Source organism: Littorina saxatilis, linkage group LG8 (genome assembly GCF_037325665.1).
Source record: "Littorina saxatilis isolate snail1 linkage group LG8, US_GU_Lsax_2.0, whole genome shotgun sequence".
Classification (NCBI taxonomy): Eukaryota; Metazoa; Mollusca; class Gastropoda; order Littorinimorpha; family Littorinidae; genus Littorina; species Littorina saxatilis.
Genome location: NC_090252.1, coordinates 4,087,224 through 4,108,153, shown reverse-complemented (window position 1 = coordinate 4,108,153; position 20,930 = coordinate 4,087,224). Strand labels below are relative to the sequence as shown.

The 20,930-nt window shown below is 40.7% G+C and overlaps 1 protein-coding gene across 2 annotated transcripts in view; it reads right to left on the bottom strand.

The window, feature by feature from the left end:
• The window catches only part of LOC138972559 (uncharacterized), a 35,784-nt gene that overhangs the window by 10,649 nt on the left and 4,205 nt on the right, over positions 1 to 20,930 (bottom strand). The window contains exons 1-2 of one of the 2 annotated variants that reach the window (XM_070345209.1): positions 9,993 to 10,142; positions 3,803 to 3,919 (exon numbers count right to left, since the gene is read on the bottom strand). The exons of the other annotated variant lie outside the window; for it this stretch is intronic. Coding sequence (XP_070201310.1) covers positions 3,803 to 3,919; positions 9,993 to 10,079 — 204 coding nt within the window. The 5' untranslated portion in view covers positions 10,080 to 10,142. Of the gene's footprint in view, positions 1 to 3,802; positions 3,920 to 9,992; positions 10,143 to 20,930 lie in introns of those variants that run through there. 2 annotated transcript variants of the gene reach the window in all.

Genomic DNA, 20,930 nt, shown 5'->3' with positions numbered 1-20,930 from the left:
TGAGTTTCAATACGTACTTTTCAGAAGAAAACCAAGCTTTTGTCAGTTATAAACCATTATTTTCTAATTTTTCACCGATCTTCGACAATTAGGGACCGAGAAACGGTGTTGTTTTCCAGTTTGACGTCGTATCTAAACTTTGAAGTCTTTTTTCTCAGAATGATGTTTTCGGCACCTTGCTTCGCCGTTTCCTTGATAACTCAAAATGTTCTCAACCGACTGGAACAAAACGTGGCATGGCTTTTTAGTATTCATAGGACTACACTTTGTGGAAGGCGTTTGTGGGTCGGGATAAAATCAAAGAAAATATAGCTTGTCAGTTAAAACCGTTATATGTGAATATGATGAAATCAACGTTTTAATTAAAATAACGTAAATTTGATTCCACAAAATGTAGTCCAATTACATGTTATTGTATGTTTTGAATGTCTTTAAAAAATGTGCGCTCCTTGAAGAATTATCAAGGAAACGCCAAAATCACTATTTTCGGTTTCTAGATAATGTATGTTTTTTCCGTTGAATTGTTTCTCAACGGTAGTTGTCGTGACATATTAACTAACACAATATATGGGTCAGCAATGCATTTGACTTTATTTGAGCCGAAAGACAGTTCAAATCCATTAATATTTCCCATTCTAAATAGGAACACAACTGAAGAGATTGTGGTGATATTTTATTTTCACTGAAGTTGCATTTCTTATCTGTTGGGGGAAGGAGTTCCAGAGAAACGCTCCCGAGAAGGCTAAGCTCGATTTGTAGAGGTCTATGCGAGGTATAGGAGGGATGATTTTTTGGGACCCATATCTTTTTGTGGCATGTTTGAAATGTGATTGCAAATATTTAGGACAGTCGTCATTTAGAATTTTATACATGAACACAGCCTTGTATATTTATTTATTTATTTATTTATTTATTAAGGAGATTTCTATAGCGCATAACTAAAAGCACTGACCTTTCAAGGGGAGGAAATTCAAGAGCTTTAGTTTATCATCCGTGGACCTATTCAAATAATGCAGAATAAGTTTTGCAGCTCGGCGATTGAGTCTTTTTAAATGAACATCACTGCAGTTATCCCAAAGTGTCGATGCGAAGTTTATAAGAGGCATTATGTGGGCGTAATAAAACATTTTGAGTGCTGCAGAATCTGCGTAATGCCTTAATTTTGATAACAGGTACACATTTTTTTTATACTAGTTTGAAAATATTACTCAAATGAGTTTGCCATTTCAACTCTTGATCAATGGTAACACCCAATAATCTATGTTCCTTAACTTGCTGCACTTGAGTTGAACCACCTGACAGTTGTAATTGTAAAGGACTTAATTGGTGTTTTTGTCTCGTGGTTATCACCATACTCTTTGTTTTAATCGGATGAATGATCATTGCATTAGAAACGCACCACTCAGTGATTTCATCCACACTTGTTTGAAGAGAAGAGTTGACGGATTCCAAAGATTTTTGACTGGTGTGAACAGAAGAGTCATCCGCGAAGAACTCACATCTAACTTTTTCATCGGACACATGAAGGGGTAAATCATTTATATAAATACAGAACAAGATAGGGAGAGAGAGAGAGAGAGAGAGAGAGAGAGAGAGAGAGAGAGAGAGAGAGAGAGAGAGAGAGAGAGAAAGAGAGAGAGAGAGAGAGAGAAAGAGAGAGAGAAAGAGAGAGAGAGTGAATGAGAGAGTGAATGAGAGAGAGAGATAAGAGAGAGAGATAAGAGAGAGAGAGAGAGAGATAAGAGAGAGTTTGAGAGAACTCAGAACTCAGAACTTTATTACAAGAGAGAGAGAGAGAGAGAGAGAGAGAGAGAGAGAGAGAGAGAGAGAGAGAGAGAGAGTGAATGAGAGAGTGAATGAGAGAGAGATAAGAGAGAGAGATAAGAGAGAGAGAGATAAGAGAGAGTTTGAGAGAACTCAGAACTCAGAACTTTATTACAAGAGAGAGAGAGAGAGAGAGAGAGAGAGAGAGAGAGAGAGAGAGAGAGAGAGAGAGAGAGAGAGAGAGAGAGAGAGTTTGAAAGAGAAATAGAGAGGCAGACAAACAGATAGACAGACAGACGGACAGACAGACAGACAGGCAGACAGACAGACATAGTAGTACCGTCTTGATCACGGTGGCAGGTATTGTGGTGAAAATGAAAAAAATCACTTTTGGGCCTTACTACTTCTTTTTTTTTTTACCAAGATAAATCATTTTTACACCTTATCCTGAAGGTTGTTTGCTCACAAATGAATAGATTTGACGCAAGAATTTATTTAGTGAGGGTGGTGTGGCCGAAAATCCCCCCTTAATATCAAAATTTCGGACCAAAACACAGTTGTTTGTTTGAAAGCAGTATCCCTAAAAAAGCGTCTGCTGCAGGAAAGGGAAATAATCGTTATCCCTTCCCCTGTTATTCTGCAGGAGTTACTTTGAATTGCAAATATCTGCCCCCAGTAAAGTCTGCATGGAAGTGTTTTTTTGATAAATTAAATCTTGTGTAGGGTAAATCATGACAGATCCGAAGTTAAACCTCCACCAAATAGACATGTTTTAGCGAAAAGGAAGCGTGGAAATGATTCTATTGATTCTGTTTGTGATGATGATTCTCAAAAAGCTACATCTTACAATTCATCGGTCGAAGATCAGACTCAAAACACAAATGCCACGCCCACCTCACGTTCCAAGAGAAAACTTTTTGGAGATGACAAGTTATATTGTAAATCAGAGAGTGAGATTAAGACAAAAACTGTCGGTTCTGATGTTTCTGAAGAGGAATCTGATCTCTCTTTACTTCACTGGAAACAGGATAATTGATATTGAACTGCTTAGTCAAAACATTTCATCCCAGCTGGTCTGTCCAACTTCTAAGAAAATGTGTTGAAGGCTATACAAAAAATGCAAATGAGGCACTAAATGGTGTAATATGGAAATTGTGCCCTAAAACAGGGAATCATGGACTTACCACTGTCAACACTGCACTTGGCATAGGTGTTTCTCTGTTCAATGATGGTGCATCAGCTTTGGGTGTGATACTACAAAAAACTGGACTTGCGTGTTGGGAATTTCACAAAAGATTTCCTCATGACGAAAGACGCTATGCGCATTCAAAACGCACAACGGCAGGCACACCTGAGCACCCATGAAGCCCGCAAAGCTAAAAAGCATAGCAAATGTCAGCTGGAGGATGCCCAGGAGGAAACAGAAGGATTTCCTTACCTGAGTGGGGGAGGGGGCATTAGAGGCAGCAGGTGGGAGTATGCACTGCTCTCTCCATGTTTTTAACTTTGTTGGCGTTCGTTAAAATTAACATTTTGTTGTTGTTTAAACTTCCTAGTTTACACTAATATGGACCAATCTGCCTGAAATTTGGCTCAAATCTTCATCATACCAACAGGTAGATTGTGTCATACCACGTTTTGGATATCATGCCTACTTTAGTAATAAACCTTGTTAAAGGATATGTTTTTTAATTTTAATTTATTAAAAATATCACATGACCATATATGTCAGAGACAAAACATAGTATCAAAAATGTGGTATGACAAAATCTAGATGTTGTGATGTACAATGTACTAAAACAAAAATATAACCCAAGAAAATAATATGATAGCTATAGGAGTGTCTACAAATCTTACTAGTTCCGGTATCTAAAATTAGATGCTAAGTTGCATAATTAATTAAAACTTAAAATCATTTAATATTTCAAAGTAACAGTATTTTTTTTCTGTTAGACACACATGCTTTGTGCAAGAACCTACCAAAAATCTTTGTTCTAGCTTGTGTATATCTCATGCTATAAAAATAAACAAAACATACCTCTTTCACCAATGAACCTGCCGCCTTAAGGACGCTGGTCAATAATGACAAGCCGGCTTCAGACTGCGACACAAAGCTGGCCACCAGCAGCACAACGACAACACTTCCCCAACGCATCTGAAGAAAATAATACCATCAGTACCCGAAAGAAAACAAACCCCTGTATGCATAGGAATATAAAGTATGACAAACATGAATAACGTAGCCTACATTTGTCTCTGTGAAGCCTGTTAAACACACACACACACACACACACACACACACACACACACACACACACACAATACACACACACATACATACACACACACACACACACACACACACACACACACACACACACACACACACACACACACACACACACACACACACACACACACAAGACGTTCATACGTATCTGTTTCAAATTATACACTCCTCCCATATTTTGATAAAAACAAATTTGAATATACAAATAAATACACAAATTAAGGTTAGTAAGTATCATATTGTTTGTCATACAGACGTACAGACAGAGAGACAGACAGAGTGAAGACAGAGAGACAGACAGAGAAACAGACAGACAGAGAAACAGACAGACAGAGAAACAGACAGACAGAGAAGCAGACAGTCAGAGAAACAGACAGACAGAGAAGCAGACCGACAGAGAAACAGACAGACAGAGAAACAGACAGAGAAACAGACAGACCGAGAAACATACAGACAGAGAAACAGACAGACAGAGAAACAGACCGACAGAGAAACAGACCGACAGAGAAGCAGACAGACAGAGAAACAGACAGACCGAGAAACATACAGACAGAGAAACAGACAGACAGAGAAGCAGACAGACAGAAAAACAGACAGACAGAGAAACAGACAGACAGAGAAGCAGACAGTCAGAGAAACAGACAGACAGAGAAGCAAACAGACAGAGAAACAGACAGACAGAGAAGCAGACAGACAGAGAAGCAGACAGTCAGAGAAACAGACAGACAGAGAAGCAAACAGACAGAGAAACAGACAGACAGAGAAGCAGACAGACAGAGAAACAGACAGACAGAGAAGCAGACAGTCAGAGAAACAGACAGACAGAAAAACAGACAGAGAAACAGACAGACAGAGAAGCAGACAGACAGAGAAACAGACAGACAGAAAAACAGACAGAGAAACAGACAGACAGAGAAACAGACGGACAGAGAAGCGGACAGTCAGAGAAACAGACAGACAGAGAAACAGACAGACAGAGAAGCAGACCGACAGAGAAACAGACAGACAGAGAAACAGACCGACAGAGAAGCAGACAGACAGAGAAGCAGACAGACAGAGAAACAGACCGACAGAGAAACAGACAGACAGAGAAGCAGACAGACAGAGAAACAGACAGACAGAGAAGCAGACAGACAGAGAAACAGACAGACAGAGAAACACACCGACAGAGAAACAGACAGACCGAGAAACAGACCGACAGAGAAGCAGACAGACCGAGAAACAGACAGACAGAGAAGCAGACAGACAGAGAAACAGACAGACAGAGAAACAGACAGACAGAGAAACATACAGACAGAGAAACAGACAGACAGAGAAACAGACAGACCGAGAAACAGACAGACCGAGAAACATACAGACAGAGAAACAGACAGACAGAGAAGCAGACAGACAGAGAAAGAGACAGACAGAGAAACAGACAGACAGAGAAACAGACAGACAGAGAAACAGACAGACCGAGAAACAGACAAACAGAGAAACAGACAGACAGAGAAACAGACAGACAGAGAAACAGACAGACAGAGAAACAGACAGACAGAGAAACAGACAGACAGAGAAGCAGACAGACAGAGAAACAGACAGACAGAGAAACAGACAGACAGAGAAACAGACAGACAGAGAAACAGACAGACAGAGAAACAGACAGACAGAGAAGCAGACAGTCAGAGAAACAGACAGACAGAGAAAAAGACAGACAGAGAAACAGACGGACAGAGAAACAGACAGACAGAGAAACAGACCGACAGAGAAACAGACAAACAGAGAGACAGACAGAGAAAAAGACAGACAGAGAAACAGACGGACAGAGAAACAGACAGACAGAGAAACAGACAGACAGAGAAACAGACCGACAGAGAAACAGACCGACAGAGAAGCAGACAGACAGAGAAACAGACAGACCGAGAAACATACAGACAGAGAAACAGACAGACAGAGAAGCAGACAGACCGAGAAACAGACAGACAGAGAAGCAGACAGACAGAGAAACAGACCGACAGAGAAGCAGACCGACAGAGAAACAGACAGACAGAAAAACAGACAGACAGAGAAACAGACAGACAGAGAAGCAGACAGTCAGAGAAACAGACAGACAGAGAAGCAGACAGACAGAGAAACAGACAGACAGAGAAGCAGACAGACAGAGAAACAGACAGACAGAGAAGCCGACAGTCAGAGAAACAGACAGACAGAAAAACAGACAGAGAAACAGACAGACAGAGAAGCAGACAGACAGAGAAACAGACAGACAGAAAAACAGACAGAGAAACAGACAGACAGAGAAACAGACGGACAGAGAAACAGACAGACAGAGAAGCAGACAGTCAGAGAAACAGACAGACAGAGAAACAGACAGACAGAGAAACAGACCGACAGAGAAACAGACAGACAGAGAAACAGACCGACAGAGAAGCAGACAGACAGAGAAACAGACAGACAGAGAAACAGACCGACAGAGAAACAGACAGACAGAGAAGCAGACAGACAGAGAAACAGACAGACAGAGAAGCAGACAGACAGAGAAACAGACAGACAGAGAAACACACCGACAGAGAAACAGACAGACCGAGAAACAGACCGACAGAGAAGCAGACAGACCGAGAAACAGACAGACCGAGAAACAGACAGACAGAGAAACAGACAGACAGAGAAACAGACAGATATAGAAACATACAGACAGAGAAACAGACAGACAGAGAAACAGACAGACCGAGAAACAGACAGACCGAGAAACATACAGACAGAGAAGCAGACAGACAGAGAAGCAGACAGACAGAGAAATAGACAGACAGAGAAACAGACAGACAGAGAAACAGACAGACAGACAGAGAAACAGACAGACCGAGAAACAGACAGACCGAGAAACAGACAGACAGAGAAACAGACAGACAGAGAAACAGACAGACAGAGAAACAGACAGACAGAGAAACAGACAGACAGAGAAGCAGACAGACAGAGAAACAGACAGACAGAGAAACAGACAGACAGAGAAACAGACAGACAGAGAAGCAGACAGACAGAGAAACACACAGACATAGAAACAGACAGACAGAGAAACAGACAGACAGAGAAACAGACAGACAGAGAAACAGACAGACAGAGAAACAGACAGACAGAGAAACAGACAGACAGAGACACACACAGACAGAGAAACAGACAGACAGACAAACAGACAGACAGAGAAACAGAGAAACAGACAGACAGAGAAACACACAGACAGAGAAACAGACAGACAGAGAAACAGACAGACAGAGAAACAGACAGACAGAGAAACAGACAGACAGAGAAGCAGACAGACAGAGAAACAGACAGACAGAGAAACACACCGACAGAGAAACAGACAGACAGAGAAACAGACCGACAGAGAAGCAGACAGACCGAGAAACAGACAGACAGAGAAGCAGACAGACAGAGAAACAGACAGACAGAGAAACAGACATACCGAGAAACAGACAGACCGAGAAACAGACAGACAGAGAAGCAGACCGACAGAGAAACAGACCGACAGAGAAACAGACAGACCGAGAAACAGACCGACAGAGAAACAGACAGACCGAGAAACAGACAGACCGAGAAACAGACAGACAGAGATACATACAGACAGAGAAACAGACCGACAGAGAAACAGACGGACAGAGAAACAGACAGACCGAGAAACATACAGACAGAGAAACAGACCGACAGAGAAACAGACAGACAGAGAAACATACCGAAAGAGAAACAGACAGACAGAGAAACAGACAGACAGAGAAACAGACAGACAGAGAAACAGACAGACAGAGAAACAGACAGACAGAGAAACAGACAGACAGAGAAACAGACAGACCGAGAAACAGACAGACAGAGAAGCAGACAGACCGAGAAACAGACAGACAGAGAAACACACCGACAGAGAAACAGACAGACAGAGAAACAGACAGACAGAGAAACAGACAGACAGAGAAACAGACAGACAGAGAAGCAGACAGACAGAGAAACAGACAGACAGAGAAACACACCGACAGAGAAACAGACAGACACAGAAACAGACAAACAAAAAACAGACAGACAGAGAAACAGACAGACAGAGAAACACACCGACAGAGAAACAGACAGACAGAGAAACAGACTGACAGAGAAGCAGACAGACATAGAAACAGACAGACAGAAAAACACACCGACAGAGAAACAGACAGACAAAGAAGCAGACAGACAGAGAAACAGACAGACAGAGAAGCAGACAGACAGAGAAACAGACAGACAGAGAAGCAGACAGACCGAGAAACAGACAGACAGAGAAGCAGACAGACCGAGAAACAGACAGACAGAGAAACAGACAGAGAGAGAAACAGACAGAAAGAGAAACATACAGACAGAGAAACAGACAGACAGAGAAGCAGACCGACAGAGAAACAGACCGACAGAGAAACAGACAGACAGAGAAGCAGACAGACCGAGAAACAGACAGACAGAGAAGCAGACCGACAGAGAAACAGACAGACAGAGAAACAGACCGACAGAGAAACAGACCGACAGAGAAACAGACAGACATAGAAACAGACAGACAGAGAAACAGACAGACAGAGAAGCAGACCGACAGAGAAACAGACAGACAGAGAAACAGACCGACAGAGAAACAGACCGACAGAGAAACAGACAGACATAGAAACAGACAGACCGAGAAACAGACAGACAGAGAAACAGACCGACAGAGAAACAGACAGACAGAGAAACAGACCAATAGAGAAACAGACCGACAGAGAAACAGACAGACAGAGAAACAGACAGACAGAGAAACAGACAGACAGAGAAACAGACAGACAGAGAAACAGACAGACCGAGAAACAGACAGACAGAGAAGCAGACAGACCGAGAAACAGACAGACAGAGAAACACACCGACAGAGAAACAGACAGACAGAGAAACAGACAGACAGAGAAACAGACAGACAGAGAAACAGACAGACAGAGAAGCAGACAGACAGAGAAACAGACAGACAGAGAAACACACCGACAGAGAAACAGACAGACAGAGAAACAGACAGACAAAGAAGCAGACAGACAGAGAAACAGACAGACAGAGAAACACACTGACAGAGAAACAGACAGACAGAGAAACAGACTGACAGAGAAGCAGACAGACATAGAAACAGACAGACAGAAAAACACACCGACAGAGAAACAGACAGACAAAGAAGCAGACAGACAGAGAAACAGACAGACAGAGAAGCAGACAGACAGAGAAACAGACAGACAGAGAAGCAGACAGACCGAGAAACAGACAGACAGAGAAGCAGACAGACCGAGAAACAGACAGACAGAGAAACAGACAGAGAGAGAAACAGACAGAAAGAGAAACATACAGACAGAGAAACAGACAGACAGAGAAGCAGACCGACAGAGAAACAGACCGACAGAGAAACAGAGAGACAGAGAAGCAGACAGACCGAGAAACAGACAGACAGAGAAGCAGACCGACAGAGAAACAGACAGACAGAGAAACAGACCGACAGAGAAACAGACCGACAGAGAAACAGACAGACATAGAAACAGACAGACAGAGAAGCAGACAGACCGAGAAACAGACAGACAGAGAAGCAGACAGACCGAGAAACAGACAGACAGAGAAACAGACAGACAGAGAAACAGACAGACAGAGAAACAGACAGACAGAGAAACAGACCGACAGAGAAGCAGACCGACAGAGAAACAGACCGACAGAGAAACAGACCGACAGAGAAACAGACCGACAGAGAAACAGACGGACAGAGAAACAGACGGACAGAGAAACAGACCGACAGAGAAACAGACAGACAGAGAAACAGACAGACAGAGAAACAGACAGACAGAGAAACAGACAGACAGAGAAACAGACAGACAGAGAAACAGACAGACAGAGAAACAGACAGACAGAAACAGACAGATAGAGTGAAGACAGAGAAGACAGAGACATGATTCCTCACCTTGGAAGCTTGCTGTTCGCGTTCTGTAGAATCAAAATGGCGGAATGGAATCTGTAGAGCGGCTGAAGCGATGTGCCGGGTCTTCATTGACTGCAGTATTTATACACACTCCCCATCAACCCACACTCTGTATCTTCTTTGAGTTTTGATTGGTGGTCCTCATGGGCTTTGTTATTGTTAATCCTTTACAGAACTAAACGGCTTCAGATGTGAAATGACATTACCTGCTATTCAGACTTGGGCGTGTAACAGACGTTTTCTTCCACACGAGATTACGTTGATTGTCTGACGAAGCCGTCAGGCTGAGTTAGACATCAGCTAATCGAGTGTGGAAGAAAACTCAGTTACCACGACCAAGTCGGAATAGCATGTATGTCTCACAGCTTCAACAGAGGAGAGAACAAACTCGTTTTGCGTACTCAAGCTTGACAAACCTGACCAGCCATTGTCAAGTCAAGCCAAGTCACATTTTATTTTCAGGGAACCCCATGGGGGTACATAAAAAGAAAAAAAAGAAAACAAATTAATGAATTCAAAAATACCAGAACAATAAAGAGAGGAATGCAGGTTATTCCATCAACACATACACACAAACCCGCTCCGCTGTAAAAATAAAATATCAAATAACTTGTTTTACAATGTGGAAATCAAATCTCCAAAATAATCACTCTCGTTATATATGGCGTAACATTAAGTGTGATAGAAAATAAAAAAAAATAAAAAATTACAATCTGCTGTCTAAATCATGTTTTTCTTGTTTTGTGCTGTGTGTTTTTTTCCCTATCAACACCTGTTTAAAATTCTTTTGAAATACCCTTTATCAAGTGAATTAAGTTTAATTTTCTTTCTTTCTTTATTTGGTGTTTAACGTCGTTTTCAACCACGAAGGTTATATTGCGACGGGGAAAGGGGGGGAGATGCGATAGAGCCACTTGTCAATTGTTTCTTGTTCACAAAAGCACTAATCAAAAATTTGCTCCAGGGGCTTGCAACGTAGTACAATGTATTACCTTACTGGGAGAATGCAAGTTTCCAGTACAAAGGAACATTTCTTACTCGACTAAAATCTTTACAAACATTGACTATATTCTATACAAGAAACACTTAACAAGGTTAAAAAGAGAAACAGAATCCGTTAGTTGCCTCTCACGACATGCTGGGGAGCATCGGGTAAATTCTTCCCCCTAACCCGCGGGGGGGAATTAAGTTTAACACTACTTTTTTTTATTTGTTGTTGAAAATAAAAGTTGAAATTTTATTACATTTGGACTTTTTCAATACTTGTCTTAATTCGTCAAAGAAACTGCAGTTAAAAACATACTGGAATTCATCACCAATATCGCCATTATTGCACTTTGTACACACTCTTTCCTTCTGTGTTATATTTATAAACCTTCCTGTCTGAATTGGTAACTTGTGGTTTAGCGTTCTAAAGCGCAAAAATATAATTCCCAAATTTTGTGGGAGTACTTTCAAATAGTTTTCGAGCATAAACGTCTGTTTGTAAAGCCGATAGTTATAAAACATCTCACTAGAATTTAAATCAGAACACCATATCTGTACATATTGGTCTTTCAAACACTGTAATGTTTTTAGTTTGAACCAGTGGCTAGAACAACTCAGCGTCCACTGGTTTATCCACATTCCACTCAGGCCAAGGTTATTTAGCGTTGTTTCTATACAATTCAAATAAGGTGATTTATAAATATTCTCTTCATACTGGCGATACAAAAAAACGGTATACTATACTGGAAAACTTATACCTGTAATTAACATTCAACAGTTTAAACCAAAAATGTAACATTCTATTTTTCGCCAGAATTTCCAGTGGGTACTGTCCAGTTTCCCCATAGACCATTTTGCTGGGAGTTGACTTACCCAACTTCAAAACAATTTTATAAAATCTTAATTGCAACTTTGAAGCTAGATTTAGCATACCAGGACACCATACTTCACATACATACAATAAAATTGGCACAATCATCCTGTCAAACAATTCTAACTGGCTATCTAGGGGTAACATTACCTTCTTACATTTTTTCAAAAGGCCAAACATAGCCCTTGAGGCTTTTACATACAAACATTTTTGGGCTACATTGAATTTATTATTATAATTCATATACAATCCTAAATACTGATAGCCAAAAACAACTTCTAATTTCTGACCTGCATAGACGAATGTGGGAATATTTCGTATTTTCCCGCGAGAAAACACTAATACTTTTGTTTTTCCTGAATTCAGACGTAAATCCCAATGCTCGCAATATTCAGAAAGAGTATTTAATGCCAACTGTAAAGCTTCTGAGCATGCCATGATGATTGTGTCGTCGGCGTACAATAAAAGGAACATTTTTAGCATTACCATTTCTTCATCTTCCTCCATGGCAAGAGTTCTTACGCCATGTGCTAATGATGGCAGGCCTTTGATCCTCTCTGACAAAAATGTTTCTAAGTCATTTAGATACATGGCAAACAATACTGGTGACAAATTTCCCCCTGTCGAACTCCAGAGCCACATCACACATGACTTGGCTTTACGGTGCATCTCTGTCACAACCGAAAGTATGCGTCCATTTACACCAGAATCCAACAACTTTTGCCATAAAAATTATCTTTAAACATAATCAAAAGCTTTTTCATAATCGACAAATACGCAATATAGTCGCTTTTTCTTGGACAGGAAATAGTCAATAATACTATACAGGGTAAATATATGATCAGTGGTTGAGTGGTTAGCACGAAATCCAGCTTGTTCAGGCCCAATGATTGAATAATGCTGAAAAAATGAAGTCAATCTTTTGTTCAAAACACTGGTAAAGAGTTTCCCAAAACAACTCAGCAAAGTGATCCCTCTATAATTAGAAGGGTTATCACTGCTTCCTTTTTATATTTAGTCAAGTTTTGACTAAATATTTTAACATCGAGGGGGAATCGAAACGAGGGTCGTGGTGTATGTGCGTGTGTGTGTCTGTGTGTCTGTGTGTCTGTGTGTGTGTGTGTGTAGAGCGATTCAGACTAAACTACTGGACCGATCTTTATGAAATTTGACATGAGAGTTCCTGGGTATGAAATCCCCGAACGTTTTTTTCATTTTTTTGATAAATGTCTTTGATGACGTCATATCCGGCTTTTCGTGAAAGTTGAGGCGGCACTGTCACGCCCTCATTTTTCAACCAAATTGGTTGAAATTTTGGTCAAGTAATCTTCGACGAAGCCCGGGGTTCGGTATTGCATTTCAGCTTGGTGGCTTAAAAATTAATTAATGACTTTGGTCATTAAAAATCTGAAAATTGTAAAAAAAAATAAAAATTTATAAAACGATCCAAATTTACGTTTATCTTATTCTCCATCATTTGCTGATTCCAAAAACATATAAATATGTTATATTCGGATTAAAAACAAGCTCTGAAAATTAAATATATAAAAATTAATATCAAATTTTTTTTTTCGAAATCAATTTAAAAACACTTTCATCTTATTCCTTGTCGGTTCCTGATTCCAAAAAAATATAGATATGATATGTTTGGATTAAAAACACGCGCAGAAAGTTAAAACGAAGAGAGGTACAGAAAAGCGTGCTATGCAGCATAGCGTAACCACTACCCCGCTCGCGCGCTCTTCTTGTCAATTTCACTGCCTATAGCCGTGAGCGGTGGACCACGAGTATACGGTCTTGCTGCGTTGCATTGCGTTCAGTTTCATTCTGTGAGTTCGACAGCTACTTGACTAAATATTGTATTTTCGCCTTACGCGACTTGTTGTTTATAAATTGGCATCAATAAACCAATCGACCATTCGTCAGGCGTCAAACCGGAACTCAATATAATATTAAACAACTTTGTAAACACAGTAATTAATTTTCCTGAGGATGCTTTCAAAAACTCATTAATCACTTGGTCGTTACCACAGGACTTATTATTTTTGAGGCAACGTGCGGCTTTAATAATTTCATCTTCTGTAAAAGGCTGGTTCAAAAATGCATTTTCCAAATCACCATGGTCATGATCTGTACTCGAGTCATCAATATCGGCTGTATCCTTAGAAAACATTTCTTTGAAGTGTTGGAAAAAAGTCTCACAAGAAATTCGGGATAACAATTCTTCTTTCTCCTGTTTCTCATTACCATTTACAATTTTCCAATATGCCTTTGGGTCTCGGGACTTAAGTGATCGTATTTGTTTTATGATCTTTGCTTGGTGTGCTTTAAACTGTTTATTTATTTCTCTTTTGTAATCACGGCTAGCTCGTGTTTGGGCATCTTTAGTATATACTTTTTTTTAAATCTGTTGTGTACATTTTTGGCTCGAAAAAATGTCTTCCTTTTTCTTTCACAAATTGAATTAAACCAAGGCCACTGAAATGTCTTTCTTTCATTTTTATATTTAGTCAAGTTTTGACTAAATATTTTAACATCGAGGGGGAATCGAAACGAGGGTCGTGGTGTATGTGCGTGCGTGTGTGCGTGTGTGTGTGCGTGTGTGTGTGTGTGTGTGTGTGTGTGTGTAGAGCGATTCAGACTAAACTACTGGACCGATCTTTATGAAATTTGACATGAGAGTTCCTGGGTATGAAATCCCCGAACGTTTTTTTCATTTTTTTGATAAATGTCTTTGATGACGTCATATCCGGCTTTTCGTGAAAGTTGAGGCGGCACTGTCACGCCCTCATTTTTCAACCAAATTGGTTGAAATTTTGGTCAAGTAATCTTCGACGAAGCCCGGGGTTCGGTATTGCATTTCAGCTTGGTGGCTTAAAAATTAATTAATGACTTTGGTCATTAAAAATCTGAAAATTGTAAAAAAAAATAAACATTTATAAAACGATCCAAATGTACGTTTATCTTATTCTCCATCATTTGCTGATTCCAAAAACATATAAATATGTTATATTCGGATTAAAAACAAGCTCTGAAAATTAAATATATAAAAATTATTATCAAAATTGTTTTTTCGAAATCAATTTAAAAATACTTTCATCTTATTCCTTGTCGGTTCCTGATTCCAAAAATATATAGATATGATATGTTTGGATTAAAAACACGCTCAGAAAGTTAAAACGAAGAGAGGTACAGAAAAGCGTGCTATCCTTCTCAGCGCAACGAATACCCCGCTCTTCTTGTCAATTCCACGGGCACTGCCTTTGCCACGGGCGGTGGAGTGACGATGCTACGAGTATACGGTCTTGCTGCGTTGCGTTGCGTTCAGTTTCATTCTGTGAGTTCGACAGCTACTTGACTAAATATTGTATTTTCGCCTTACGCGACTTGTTTCTCTTTCCGTTATTACTTTTTGGGAAAAACCCAAGTGAATTTGCTCTTGTTTTTAATATATCATTAATTTCCAAAACAATTTCATTAACTTGTTCAGTTGACACAACGTGTGTGGCCGACAACAACTCATCTAATTCTGTCTCGAGCTTATTTATCCTTATATCGTCCAAACCAAGAATATATTCTGCTTCTAAATGTTTCTCCCATCTAGGCCCACCTCTGAGGGGCAGAGATTCGGCTGGGTGAGAGTTTATATCGCTCTCAATGTCCCTTACGATACTGTGATTATCTACATTTGACTTTTCTTCCCCTTCGCACTCTAATTCAAGAACAAGGGGACAGTGTACATCTGAAAACAACTCGAAAAACTCAAGAACCTCAAACTCATTTATGATATTCAACATATCAACTGATATAAACACATAATCAACAACGCTGACACCTTTACATGTGCACTTCCCAACACCATTATCTGCTCCTGTGCGTCCGAGACAGCATATCTGTGTACTTGATTTTAGTCCAAAACAGGGAAACTGACAAAAACAGAATGGAATGATTTGCACGGAACTATATAACCGCGCATTAATCGATCGCTTGCGCAGGTTGACTGGTTGAGTGAATTGGATTCGATCAAACTTTCGCAAAAAACTCCTCTTTTCTTTGAATAACTGAAGAAAGGAGGAATAAAGAGGTTACACACCTCGTCTCAGCGATTAATACAAATAATGGTCTCAGTTCGCGGTCATGAAAAAGCTTGCTTAAGCTCGCATTTTTCATGATCCGCTAACTTCGACCATTATTTTTAATAATCACTGAGACTCGGCATGTAACCTCTACATCTTGCACACGTTTGCTTTAGTAGTGGCACAGAAGGAAAGCGTGTGACATAATCTGTTCCTTTTGCGTTGTATCATTTCTAACAGTGACGAATTTGATATTTAGTTTTACAGGAGTTGTGACAAATTGGAACCTGGCGGTGAGGAGGGTAACGCCGCAACAGTTAGTCTACATTCGTATGTACCCGTGTTCGCATGTTTGGTTTTGATTACGTATCTGCAAGAGAAAGTAAATATGTTGACAAAAAGAAGAAATCCGATTGCGACCATAACTGATTTTTAAAAAAATATCAGATTCTATTTCTTTTACTGTTTTGCATTTAAAAGGGGTGTTATGGAACCCAGGAACCGCCCTCGTGTTTTTGTTTGTTTGTTTGTTTGTTTGTTTGTATTATGTGTTTGTTTGTTTCTTTGTTTGGTTTTTTGTTGATTGATCGTCTCGAGTGGCTGCTAAAACAAGGATGTATAACATTACCTGCTATTCAGACTTGGTCGTGTGACAGACGTTTTCTTCCACACGAGATTACGTTGATTGTCTAACGAAGCCGTCAGGCTGAGTTAGACATCAGCTAATCGAGTGTGGAAGAAAACTCTGTCACACGACCAATAGTAGGGGTTCTATTTGTGACCCTCCACCACGAAATGAGTCGCATGTCACCTCGCGCGGTTCTGCGCTAGGCTTAATATAAGTCCGGGGAGTGTCTGGTAACAGTGTGAGGGTCACCTTAGTCACAGGCTTATAACTCAAACAGTTTTTGCTCTTTTCTAAAACGGGTTTCACCACTGGATAGAGCATAAAAAAATCTTTAGGAAAATGTAAAAATATGAAAATCATGCAAAGGTGACATGCGACTCATTTCGTGGTGGAGGGTCACATTTGTCAGAATCTTTCAAATTTGTGTTACATTTATAAAACTTGGCAGAGTGATAGAGTAAGTGATCCTAAAGAAATTTAGAAACATGGCCATCGCAATTTCTCACTTTCAGTATCTATTTTTAGAACAATTCAAAATGGCCGCCATTTGACCCTAGAAATGCTAATATCTCAGGAACCATATGCACTACAAACATTAAAATTTGCACACGCACTCTCATGAAGTAGTGTTGTAACATCGAAGTATATATACACATGTTGTTATATATCCAAGGTCAAAGATCAAGGTCAAATTGAAAGTCAGTGTTACGTTTTGGTAAGTGACTATAAAATGCTAATTTCTCAGTAACCATATGCACTTGGATCATAAAATGTGATAGATAGTATCATAAGGTAATGCTTTCACACCCATAGTTAATTCACTTATGTCATTGTACATTCAAGGTCAAATGTCAAGGTCAAACGAGAGGTGCCGGCAGGTAATTCTAGGAATGCTAATTTCTCAGCACCAACATGAAGTGGGAATACCGGATTTGGTAAACATATTACCTGTATTATGTTATCAGCAGGCCTGCTATGTATATATATATCTTCACATTATTGTTCATTAAAGTTCAAGGTCAAACAGGTATGCACCTTATATAGTTATAGTTCAGAACACAGGTGCTGTCCATTTCCAAAACCAGTCAAGATCCATTCAGCAAGCAAGGAAACACGTGCTGTGCATTTCAACACAGCCTTACGACACCGGCACTGCATGCTCATTGCATACCTTTTTGCAGCCACACTTCCACAGTTCACGACATGTCTTCGACGCCTCGTCCAGGACAGTCCAGAATGGTTGCCAAGCACCATTGACAAATTGCCAACCCCAGTCGCCAGGGTTTGGAAGACTAGGCGTGGCGACTTCAGAGCAGGCTGGTTAGGTCGTCTTGTCTGCTTGCCTATGGCTGGCCCACACTGGATCATTTGCACAAGGTGTAGCAGAGACTGTTACACACTGTTGGTCTGGCTATTTTCCGTATGTTTCTCTTTAAATGTTGACGTATGCGGCAGTAAATCACGCCTAATCAGTTTGGCAGCTCTTGCAAGGCAAACTGCTTCTTCGTCATATTGATAGACGCTTCTTAGCTGTTCGCTGAGTTCTGTGGAAAACGCCAGGAGGATGTCTCTTCCCTGCGTACGGGCCTCCAAGTCCACGAAATGTGATAAGAGCCTTTCCTTCAGCCGTGTGCTGTTCACTTTTGTTGTTATGCCAAAGTCTTCTTGCCGGTCTTGATACTGTTTCACTAAGTGCGCCACATCCACCACGGTCAATGACTCTGTAGACAGAACCTCTGGACACGGGCTTGTCCGACGAGCTGCTTTCCCTGGGCGCTCTAACTGAGATTAATCTATGTCGGTTTCTTCATTTTCCCTCTCTCGCTTCTTTTTCTTCCGCATATTGGATGGTCCTGTCGACAGAAATTAGATAGCATGTGTTAACACACCACACACACACACACACACACACACACACACACACACACACACACACACACACACACACACACACACACAAACACAAACAGACACACACACATTGATCACATGGTATATATATATGTATAGGTTACAACACAAGTGGTTTTTTATATGGCTTGTATTTCAGTCAAGACCCAGCGGATGAATATCATCGGGAGACACGAGCCTTTGGCGAGTGGCTCTCGATTGATATTCCCGCTGGGTCTTGACTGAAATACAAGCCATATAAAAAACCACGAGTGTTGTAATCTGTATATCCCATTCTACCATCAAACACAAAGTGTAGACTACTAGCGGCACTGTTGCGATCTGTGGAGTGTGGAACAGTGTTTTCAGCGAGACTTGGCCTTTTTGCAACCTTAAACTAAGTGACCGTCGCTGAAAAAATAAAACGAATGAGTGCATCTATAAGTACGCGGTAACACTACTTTCAGACCGTTTAAAAGCTTTAAGTAAAGGTTCATAAGTTGCAAGAAAGTAATGAAGTCGTATAGAAATCCATTTAGTTGAAGCGCACAATTCTTTTGCGTTTCAGGTCGGCGGAACGGGGAAACCGGTTTGGCCCCCATTTGGCTTACTCGACTCGATTCAGAATCGATTCCACGTTGTTTTTTTCGAACGCATTATTATACAATTAGTCTTATTGACAGAGAAGCAAATTTTAGGGAACACATATGTAGATTTAACCATTTGCTCCCTATTTGAAATGTATCTACATGTTTTGCGAGTGTGTTTGCATGAACCTAAACTGGTATGGGTGCGAGGAAAACAGGACCCAAGTCTGTCACCGCCGCTTGATTGCATTTTGAAAGAATATGACTGGATTACGGAAAAATACACACATGTTAAGTTCTTAGATACCTTCATCGCCAATGTGGACTTACTGCAGAGCCAGGCAAAAGAGTAGACTTGCTCGCAAAACACGTGAAACAGCTGATGATAGCGAAGCCCAACCGTGCCAGGTAAGGACGGTCTGACAGATTCTCAAAAGTCGTCTGCTAACGAAGCAAGGGGAGGGTACTCGTGTTTTTGTTTTGGTTCGCTAGCATCTGGTTATCTTGTAAGTTGAATGTTCGTTTTTTTCCCACCTGCATTGCTTTCATAATGAAAGAAACGTTTGCTTATTGCATCTCATACATCAGATCAGTTCTGAGATTCATTTTTGCGTGCAACTGATATGGTTTTCTGAGCCGTGCAATACGATTTTGGAACTTCATACAAATGTGTCACATTGTTCGGCGCGAGGTCAAAGGTCGGGAGCAAAGTAGTTCTTCGCCCAAATCGGAATCTGCACTATCATATATTTTTTTGAGTCCATGATGTATTTATTGAGCTATAAAAATACAACATATATACCCATACTGAAGTAACAGAGACAAAGAAGGGAGGTCATGGGATATATATATATATATATACGGCTTCTCTGTGTGTGTGTGTGTTTGTGTGTGTGTGTGGGCAGAAAAATACACTCTCACCTATCTCTATACATTTATAGATATAGATATACATATATATATACGGCTTCTCTGTGTGTGTGTGTGTTTGTGTGTGTGTGTGGGCAAAAACCTGTGTATTGTAGAGTTCTGTTTGTGATGTGGTCTAGCGGCTTTTGTCTGTCTGTATGTTCTGGCATTTGAGAAGCCACAACAGATAATATAGGGCTAAGAAATAAGCTCTAAAAATCTCAAACCCGTTTGACAGGACTTCGCCTTCAAAGGTGATTGTGGTGAACCGCCACGCTGTCTGTCTCTGTCTCGCGATTCACCCCGGCGAAGCCGGGTATTCCTCTAGTACGACATAAATCATTTACCTTAAGAGACCCGTCTCTTGAAAGAGTACTTGTTCCCCGAACAAGCCTGACACGCGCTGACAACCTTCCCGGTTGAAAATCTTAAACGCTGTGACGTTATTAACCCCAGACCAGCTACAGTTCTCATAAACACAACTCATGTCAAACTATGGTTTTCTCGTGCAACGCACAAAACCCGTGATAACGCCTCTCCGGTCACCTACGCATCGCACTTCAATATTTAGGGAGGTTAAAAACACGACGTGGTTTCACATCACAAATATGCTACTCACATCTTTGTGACATGAGCCTAAAATCTCCATCCTTGAGTAATAAAGTTCGTTCGTTCGTTCGTTCGTTCGTTCGTTCTCTCTCTCTCTCTCTCTCTCTCTCTCTCTCTCTCTCTCTCTCTCTCTCTCTCTCTCTCTCTCTCTCTCTCCTCTCCCTCTCTCTCTCTCTCTCTCTCCTACACACACACACACACACACACACACACACACACACACACACACACATCCTCCCCCGCCCGAGAGAAGTTCAAGTTTTACGCCCTCACGGCAAAGCCATTAAGGGCATGTTCCCGGGTTTTAACCCGACTTTAGATGAGATACACAAGTGTATGCGTGTTTAGGTGGTATCAGCCATC